The 10,085-nt window shown below is 42.2% G+C and overlaps 1 protein-coding gene and 1 pseudogene across 1 annotated transcript in view; both read left to right on the top strand.

The window, feature by feature from the left end:
* Positions 1 to 2,760: 2,760 nt before the first annotated feature.
* LOC122913441 lies at positions 2,761 to 3,582 on the top strand (annotated as a pseudogene).
* Positions 3,583 to 5,419: 1,837 nt separating this feature from the next.
* IFT46 (intraflagellar transport 46) overlaps positions 5,420 to 10,085 on the top strand; it is a 15,329-nt gene continuing 10,663 nt past the window's right edge. Inside the window, exons 1-3 of the mRNA XM_044257960.1 lie at positions 5,420 to 5,662; positions 6,338 to 6,434; positions 9,460 to 9,539. Coding sequence (XP_044113895.1) covers positions 9,495 to 9,539 — 45 coding nt within the window. The 5' untranslated portion in view covers positions 5,420 to 5,662; positions 6,338 to 6,434; positions 9,460 to 9,494. The remainder of the gene's footprint in view (positions 5,663 to 6,337; positions 6,435 to 9,459; positions 9,540 to 10,085) is intronic.

Genomic DNA, 10,085 nt, shown 5'->3' with positions numbered 1-10,085 from the left:
GTGGGACCTCATGTTGCTGTCCTTTCACTGTCTGTAATCACCTTCGTTTAATTAGTGACACCTCTTACAGTTTATAAAGCTCTCATAGCCACTATATCACTTAATCTACAAACAAACTGATGTGCCTAAGGGACTAGTATCCAGAATATATAAAGAACTCTTAGAACTCAACAATAAAAAGATAAGGTAATTTTAGGGTGACTGGGTGGCTCAGTGGGTTAAGCCGTTAAGCCTCTGACTCTGGCTAAGGCCATAATGAAAGCCCACTGTGGGGCTTCCCACTGAGCAGGGTGTCTGCTTGTGTCTCTCTGCCCTTTCCCTACTCTTTCTCTCTCTCAAATAAATAAGTAAAATCTTAAAAAAAAAAAAAAAGCTAATTTGAAAATGAGCAAAATAGGAATGTCTGGCTGGCTGGCTGAGTCTGTAGAGTATGTGACTCTTGATTTTATGGTCCTAAGTACAAGCCCCATGCTGGATAGACATTGCATACATACATATACACATATTAAATAAATGAATGAATAAATGGGCAAAATAACGTGTCTCCAAAGAAAGTATACAAATAACCAAAAAGCACATGAAAAGATGCTCAACATCCTTAGTTCTTTGGGAAATGCAAATCAAAACCACAATGAGATACCACTTCACACCCAATAGGATGGCTATAATAATAAGTGTTGGTGAGACTTTGGAGAAATTAAAACCCTCTCACAATGCTGGTGGAAATGTAAAATAGTGCAGATGTTTGGAAAAACATTTGGGCAGTTTTTCAAAAATTAAACATAGAGTTTCCATATGACCTATCAATTTCACTCCTTGGTATACATCCAAGAGAATTAAAAACATATGTTTATACAGGGACACCTGGCTGCTTCAGTCAGAAGAGTATGTGACTCAGGTGGTGAGTTTGAGCCCATGCTGCATGTAGAGATGACTTATAAATAATCTTTTAAAAAACATATGTTCATACAAAATTTTACAATGATGTTCCTAGAAACATTATTCATAATAGCCAAAAAAGTGAAAACAATGCAAATGTCCATCAATAGATGAATGGAAGACAAAATGTGGTATATCTGTATAGTGGAGTATCAGTCATAAAAAGATACTGATACATGATACAACATGGATTGTCCTTAAAAATATTATGTTAAGTGAAGAAAGGCAGTCATGAAAGACAATATCTTATATGGGAGGACTTGCTCTGAAACTGTTTATTTCCCTTATGTGAACTGTCCACAGTAGGCAAATCCATAAGATAGGAAATAAAGCTTCAAGTCACTAGGAGAGGGATGGAATGGGGAGTAAGATTTGTTTTTTGAAGTGAAGAAAATGTTCTGCAATTAGAGGTGAGGGTTGCACAACTTTGTGACTATACTAAAAACCACAGATTATACACTTTAAAAGAGTGAATTTTTATGGTTTATATCTTTTTTTTTAAAGATTTTTAGGGTGTCTGGGTGGCTCAGTTGTTAAGTGTCTGCATTCGACTCGGGTCATGATCCCAGAGTCCTGGAATTGAGCCCCACATTGGGTTCCCTGCTCTGTGGGAAGCCTGCTGCTCTCTCTCCCACTCTCCCTGCTTGTGTTCCCTCTCTTGCTGTGTCTCTCTCTATCAAATAAATAAAATCTTTAAAATAAAATTAAATTAAAAATAAAGATTTTATTTTTAAATAAACGTAGGGTTTGAACTCACAACGCGGAGATCAAGAGTCATATGCTCTACCAACAGAGCCAGGTAGGTGCTCCTAGACTGAGCCAGGAAGGTGCTCCTAAATTCTACACCTTTAAAAAAAAAAAAAAAGGATATTTTATAGATGAAGAAGATGATGACAAATTTAAGAAATTTACACAGGGTGCCTGAGTGGCTCAGTCAGTTAAGTGTCCCCCTTCAGCTCAGGTCATGATCCCAGGGTCCTGGATTTGACCCTGCATTGGGCTCCCTGATCACTGGGGAGTCTGCTTCTCCCTCTCCCTCTGTCCAGCTCACATACTCTCTCTCTTGCTCTTTCTCAAATAAATAAATAAAATCTTTATTTTTTAAAAGTTTTTATTTATTTTTTTGACAGAGATCACAAGTAGGCAGAGAGGCAATTGGTGGGGGAAGCAAGCTCCCTGCCCAGCAGAGAGCGGGAATGGGGGCTCGAGCACAGGACCCTGGGATCATGACCTGAGCTGAAGGCAGAGGCTTTAACCCACTGAGCCACCCAGGCTCCCCATTAATAAAATCTTTAAAGAAAAGAAATTTACTCAAAGTTCTAAGCCAGTTTATAATGGAAATAAAACTCAGATCCAGTTTTCTGATTCTGTTGGCAATTCTCCAAAGCCAAAAGTCAGACTTTGAATAGACCTGATAAAGCAGTTCTTTCGGACATCCTATATCATTTCATCCCTTACCATTGGCTCAACTCTACAGCACTCACCCACTGCTGAAATGGATAAACAGCATTCTTTTACTGAGTGTTTATTTTGTGTCAGGTACTTTATACGTTATCTCTAACCCTTTACAACAATCCAGATAAGGACACTGAGGATCAAAGAAGTTAAACACCTCTCCAAACTCAAAGAGTCTGTAAATGGTAGGGCCAGGATTCAAAGCCAGCTTTTCTCCTGATGACACTGTCTCTTTTTATCTCTTGTATATTCCTTAACGCTTACTGAACACTTAAAATGAGCCAGGCATTACTCTAAAGTAATGCATTATCTCATTCATGGATTATCTCATTAGTTCCCCTACAAAACTCGCTCCTGCCATTCACGATGACAAAAGAAAGGGTGGTTAAGGGGAACAAGGTGGTCCCAGCCCCTGCTGTAGTGAAGAAGCAGGAGGCCAAGAAGGTGATCAATCCCCTGTTTGAGAAAAGGCCCAATAATTTTGGCATTGGACAGGACATCCCATCCAAAAGGGACCTCACCTGCTTTGTCAAATGGGACCACTACCTCCGGCTGCAGCCGCAAAGAGCTCTGTAAATGTCTGTAAATGTCTACAAGCGCCTCCTGTGATTAACAAGTTCATCCAGGTGTTAGGCCACTAAACAGCCACTCAATTGCTTAAGCGGGCCCACAAATACAGACCAGAGACAAAGCAAGGAAGAAGCAGAGATTGTTGGCTGGGGCTGAGAAGAAAGCTGTCAGCAAATGGAATGTCCCCACTAAGAGGCTGATTGTGCTTTGAGCTGGGGTTAACACTGTCACCACCTTGGTGGAAAACAGGAAGTCTCAGCTGTTAGTGATTGCATATTGAGCTGGCTGTCTTCCTGCCTGCCCTGTGTCATAGGATGGGGGTTCCTGGCTAGCATTATCAAGGGGAAGGCCAGGCTGGGCATCTGGTGCACAGGAAGACCTGCACAACTGTTGCCTTCACACTGGTTAACTCAGAAGACAAAGGATTCTGGCTAAGCTGATGGAAGCCGTCAGGACAAATGACACTGCCGACACTTGGGAGGCACCATCCAGGGTGCAAAGTTGGTGGCTTACATTGCCAACTTAGAAAAGGCAAAGGCTAAAGAACTAGCCACCAAACTAGGCTAAGTGAATGCTTTTGAATTTTCTGTACATAAAAGTAACAAAAAGTTGTCTTTCAGTGAGCATCCAAAAAAAAAAAAAATCCTCACTAGAATTCTCGGAAATAAGTACCACAAATATCTCTATTTTCAGGTGGGGAAACCAAGACATAAAGAGGAAACCTAGGGGCATCTGGCTGCCTCAGCTGGGTAAGCATCCGACTCTTGATCTCAGCTCAGGGCTTGACCCAGGGTGGTGAGTGCAAGCCCCCGTTGGGCTCCACAGTAGGCGCAGAGTCTACTTAAAACAAAATGAAAACAAAAACAGAAAGAGGAAAACTTCTATCACAGATGTCAGGGTTACAGAGTAGCAAAGCCAGGATTCAAACAAAGGCTATTCAACTTCAGAACCTGTGCTCTTAAGCACTGCATTCTAGAAAGCTCATATATTTTAAAACTTGGCATGTCTGGGAGGATATATGTCAAACTGTGTTTTATAATTTTGTTATAAAAACATCTTGTAGGGCGTCTGGGTGGCTCAGTCTGTTAAGTGTCTGCCTTCAGCTCTGGTCATGATCCTAGGGTCCTGAGATGGGAGTCCCACATTCTGCTCCCTGAGGAGCAGTAGGGAGTCGGCTTCTTCCTCTACCCCTCCTCCCTGCTCTTATGCTGATCTGTCATGCTTCCTCTCTCTAATAAATAAATTTTTAAAAATAAAAATATTGTTAAAAAGTAAAAATCTTGCCTGGAATTACCGTTTTATTGTGGCAGCTTCCAGGGGCCTTCGATATGGACCACCGAAGCTCAGCCAAGACCAACTGATGCTGATTCTTTTGAAATAAGACATTAGCTAAATTACACTGCCTAAGAATAGCACCCCGTAAGTGTTTCCTGACGAGAGCCTTAGAGGTGATATGTCATAATGGTTAGAAGCCAAGACTTGGGAATTAGACCTCTGTTGGACTTCCATTTTGCCCACTTACTAGGAGAGTGACTCCAGGCAGGTAACTCTTATCTAATCTGTCAATTGTCAGGAACATCTATCCCATAAGGTTGTGAAGTTAGATAATATATTAATAAAAAAGATTATATCATCTAAGTCCTCCTGCATAGTAAGTGCTCAACAAGAGGTATGCATTATTATTAGCAATAACAGGTGGCACCAAAATTTGAAAGTTTTGCAGTTCCATTTTTAACGGGAAATATCTCAGAAGAGGTGTCTCTCATTTTCCTTTTTAAAGCGACATCCCATTTTCCTCTGGCAGGTTTTCAGGGTCAAATTTCAATACTTTGTTTCTTTGTTTTTGTTTCTCTCTCTCTCTCTTCTCTCTCTCTCTGACTTCCCAAATTAACTATGCCTCTAGTTTTGAAATATTTGTTCCTTACATCTTCATTCACTTATTCCCTCATTCCCCCATCCAACAAACATGAAGTGCCTAACGTATGCAAGGCATTGCTGCTACAAAGAACTTAAAAATTAGACACAGACCCTGTCTAAAGAAGCTCTGTCTTCCTCAGCAAATAAAAATATAGGAAACTAAATTGAATTTAAATCTCAAATAACGAATAATTTCTTGGTATAACATGTATGACATGTCCCAGACAACTAGACAGCGTGAAAGGGACGGACTATAATGTAATAGAAATAGTGTAAAGGGACATACGAAGGGCTGGGGGGCTGCTCCCTCGAGAGTCGAGTCGACCTAAATTCTGATTGAGGAAAAACTCCCTTATCCTGGGGGAGAAACGTGCACCGCATTTCCCGATCGGAGGGCTTCATCAGCCGGCTTCGCCAAGACGTGGTCGCTAGATGCCGCCACAAACGCATTTCCTGAAACCATAGAAAAACAGGGGACTAGACTGCCCAGAGAGGCTTTATCCAAACGCAGCCAGATCCTCCTCGGATCCCTTTGCGGCTGGAAGAGACGCAAAGCGCGAGTGGAGAAGTCTCACGAGACTGAAAGCAAGTCTCGCGATTTTTTCTTTCTTTCTTTCTTTCTTTTTTTTTCTTTCTTTTTTTTTTTTTTTCGCCTAGCGACTGACAACAGGGCCGGTAGCTTCACGTCGAAGCCCCTCAAGTGGCCTAATACTGGAGTGAGACCCCGGCCCTAGGCTGGGGTTCTTCCCATATAGAGGAGACGGATTCAGAGGGGCTACAGGTAACTCGTACTCTCCCTAGCAGAAACAGCACTGCCTTTCTCCCTCCCAAGAGGAATCTTAAGGGACTCCCCTTCCCTCCAGCACTCCCCATCTCTTCCCATCTCCTTGACAACCGTTCCTTCTCCTCGTCCCTCTCGCCACCAACAACCATTCTGCTTCCTTCGCTCCCCAAGAAACTTAAGTGGGATCCGACCCCCAAGACGGGGGATGGAGATGGGGGTGATGCTCTTGGAGTTAATGGATGGGACCGAGAGACTGGAGTTCACCCTCTCCTCTGGTAAACAAGGTGACTCCGGAGACAGAACTCTTTCTAGAGCCTCTGCAGCCCCCTGTCACCCCACCGCCAATCCCGAGAAACCCCAGCATCCTTGGGAAAACTGACAGAACCTAAGGAGAGAGCTGCCCTCTAAGACGAATACTGTACCGCCCTTGCGCGTGTATCTACAGCTTTGGGGAGCTGCTGCCTAAGTTAGCTCGTTTCCCTCCACGATTCCCTCCTTCCTCAGCCAGCCTGCCGGCAGTTGCTAAATAAGAGCGGCAGCAGAATGGTTTGAATGGGGGTGAAGGTTACATGTAAAACCAGTGACTTGGGTAAGGAGGAGGGACCAAGGCTGGTCAGGAATCAGCTCATATCCTGTGATATGAGCTATGTAGTCATGTCTCCTTTCATTTAGACCAAGATTGTTGAAAACCAGACGTATGATGAGCGTCTAGAGATTAACGACTCTGAAGAGGTTGCAAGTATTCATACTCCAACCCCAAGACACACAGGTAAGAGAGGAATAAAGAGGAAAGAAGAGAAATGGTTCTCAGAACAAGGAACAGGATGGATAGTGATAGTTTCCGAGAAGTCCCCATTTTATAATAGCAAATGTTGGCTTTCGGAGTCCAGTTTGGCAAACGCTTGCCATTATTTGTGTTTTCTAACTAGTTAAGGGGGGAGAAAACACAGCCCCCCAGATTCAGGATTTTCCTCCAACCTGACTAGTGTTCCCTGTTACCATTTGCTTCATGATATGCTCTGCTCACAATCTGCCCCGGATTCATGGTTGGTTGGCTGGTTGATTGGCTGGTTTGAACGTATCAGAACTGTCTTGCTCAGTTTTGAAGATGCTTCAGTAACCTGCCTTTGCAATCCCAATGCAAATCTCAGTAGAATCTTTTAACAGGACTTGACATGGTCATTTATTCAGCAGACATTTCTTGAATACCTACCATGTGTCAGCTTTATGTGTGGCATTAGGTATACAGTATTAAAAGAGACTTTGACCTTGCCATCCTGATATTTGTAAGAGACAAGCATCGATGACAAATGACTAAACAGACATAATTACAAATGTGGTAAGTGCACTGATGCAGGCAAAGGGTTTGATGTGATGGAGAATAATGGTGAGGTGGGGGATCTACTTTTAATGGGATGGTCAGGGAAGATCTGAGGAGGTGACACTTGAGACCGAAAGATAGGAAGGATCCAGACGGACTTTGAGGAGAAGTAGGCCAGGAAAAGGGAGCAGCAGTGAAATGTGAAAAGGACGTCAGGCCAGAAAGAACTTGGGTTCGTTTGAGGAGGACTTTAAAGAGACCAGCGTATGCTAGGAAGGAGTGGTATCAAAGGCAGGCAGACAAGAGGTAGGCAGAGGTGGCAGGAGGCCTAACAAGAGGAGCTTTTGAGGTCATGTTGCTGGTATGTGTGTCTTGGATTGAAAGGTGCAATGATGAAAGTCAGGAGGCAGTTGAAGCCCTGTTGCAATGGCTGGGCTGAGGTGACAGCGACTTGGATATGGTGAGGAAGGTAAGAATAGAGAGTAGAGGCAAATACAAGAAATGTATTTGGGTTGTAAATGGCTGATGGGTTGGGTTTGGCTCTTGAGTTAGGAATCAAGGATGACACCTGGGGTTGCTTGTTTATTGCAGTAAGTATACCCAGCATAAAACTTGCCATTTTAATTATTTCTCAGTGTACAATGCAGTGGCATTACATGCATTCATATTGTTGTGTAACTATCTCTACTATCTATTTCCAGAGCTTTTTCATCATCCTGAACAGAAAGTACTCGTTCAACAATAACTCCCCATTCCCCTGTCCCTGGCAGGCCCTGGTAGCCTCTGTTCTCCTTGGTGTCTATGACTTCATCCATTCTGTGTTCCACAAAAGTGGAATCATACAACATTTGTCATTTTGCCTGGCTTATCTCACTTAGCATAATGTTTTCATGGTTCATCCATGCTGTAGCCTGTGTTTGTTCCCTTCCTTTTTGTGGCTGAATAATATTCCATTGTATGTATAACCACATTTTGTTTATCTGTTTGTCTGTTGATGGATACTTGGGTTTTTCCACCTTCTGGCTGTTGTGACTCTGCTGCTATGAACATGGGCATACAATCTATTTGAGTTCCTGCTTTCAGTCTTTTGGGGGAGATACACACACACACACACACACACAAACACACACAGAGACAAGGTTTTTGATTTGAGCATGCATATAATCTTGCCAGCCATGGACATTATCATTTGTTTTCAGTTTGGATAATGTAGTAGGCTGAAAAGTGATGTTTAATTTGCATTAATTTGATTTAGAATTCATTGAACATGGGGCGCCTGGGTGGCACAATTGGTTGAGTGTTTGACTTTTGGTTTCGGCTCAGGTCATGATCTTGGGGTCATGAGATTAAGCCCAGGTCGGGGTCCACGCTCAGCATGGAATCTACTTGGGATTGTCTCTCCCTCTCCCTCTGCCCACACTTAAAATAAATAAATAAGTCTTTTTAAAAAAGTGATCATTGGGGCGCCTGGGTGGCTCAGTGGGTTAAGCTTCTGCCTTTGGCTCAGGTCATGATCTCAGGGTCCTGGGATCGAGTCCCACGTCGGGCTCTCTGCTCAGCGGGGAGCCTGCTTCCTCCTCTCTCTCTCTGCCTGCCTCTCTGCCTACTTGTAATCTCTCTCTGTCAAATAAATAAATAAATAAATAAATAAATAAATAAATAAAAGTGATCATTGAACATGGTTTTCTTGCAGGTTACTATCTTACATCTGATTATACTTTTAATTGTTCAGAATATTTTTATTCCTCTTATCATATGGATTCAGATTTATACCTATGACTATTATTTGCCATTTGCTGGGTCAGTTCTTTTCACTTGAGTTTTGTCGTTTGATCCTTATAGCAGTTCTGAGTGATAAATATTACTGCCTCCCTTCAGATGTGGGAACACTGAGACTCAGGTTAAGTCATTTTGTACATGTCAGAGAGTTGTTCTTTTTTTTTAAGATTTTATTTATTTATTTGACAGACAGGGAGAGTGCAAGCAGGCAGAGTGGAAGAGGAAGAAGCAGGCTCCCCGCTGAGCAGGGAGTGCGATGTGGGGCTTGATCCCAGGACCCTGAGATCACGACCCGAGCTGAAGGCAATTGCCTCACCGACTGAGCCACCCAGGCACCCCTAGAGTTATTCTTTAATCCCAGTCTTCTGACCATCAATTCAGCCCTTTTGTCATTTTATTAATTACTAACCTCATCTTACCAATGTGTAAACTAAGGGAAGATTTTATATGATTTATGTAATGGCAGATAATCGACTAGTATAATGTCTAATCTAATGCCTTACGCACAGTAATACTTAGTAAATGTATCCTGAATTGAATTGACAGAGCCATGGCTAGAATTCAGTCTCCTTTCCTTTAACTAGATGTTCTTTAGACACTGTTCCATAAAACAGAACATAAACTATTATAAACTTAAAAATATTTATCTTTAAAAATCATCTTAATAATCTAATGGGAAAACTTGTCTTCTAAGGACTTCTTCATTCCACCGATCTTCCTAACAAGACTATGGCTGACAACAGCAGTGATGAGTATGAAGAGGAAAACAACAAGGTATAGTACAAGCCACAGCTTCTCGCACTTTCTTGCTTTGAGCTGTTGGTAGTTAGTTTGAGATGACAGTCATTCGGTAGTAAACATTTCTTGGATCCTCACCTCCAGGGGCAGGGTTGGGTACCTTTGAGCTCATGTAGGAAAATCAGGAGCAAAGAGTCTTAAGATTGTGATCCTTCAGGAGTAAAGCCTACTCTTACAGCTGACTTTTCGGTGAGGAATTTCAAATAATACAGGCCAGTGTTTTGCAAAATTTACTGGGCATAAGAATCAAGTAGGATACTTATCTTTAACAATACATTCTCCAGTAGTTCCCACTTGGAACTACTGAATCAGAATCTTGAAGGTAAAAGCCTGAGAATTTGTATTTTTAGCAAGCACTCCAAGTAAGTCTTATGGTAAAGCAAGTTTGGAATTATTGGTCTAGCATCTGTTCATTGTCAGCATTTGGGATACTGCCAATATTATGTGAAAGAGACTTTAATTTTGAAGTTGTCGCTTCATTGTTGTTCTGTGAACCTGGAGGATTACTGAACGAAAGATGGA

This window comes from Neovison vison, chromosome 7 (genome assembly GCF_020171115.1).
Source record: "Neovison vison isolate M4711 chromosome 7, ASM_NN_V1, whole genome shotgun sequence".
Classification (NCBI taxonomy): Eukaryota; Metazoa; Chordata; class Mammalia; order Carnivora; family Mustelidae; genus Neogale; species Neogale vison.
Note: the sequence above shows the minus strand (reverse complement) of the source record. Positions and strands in the feature narration are given on the sequence as shown.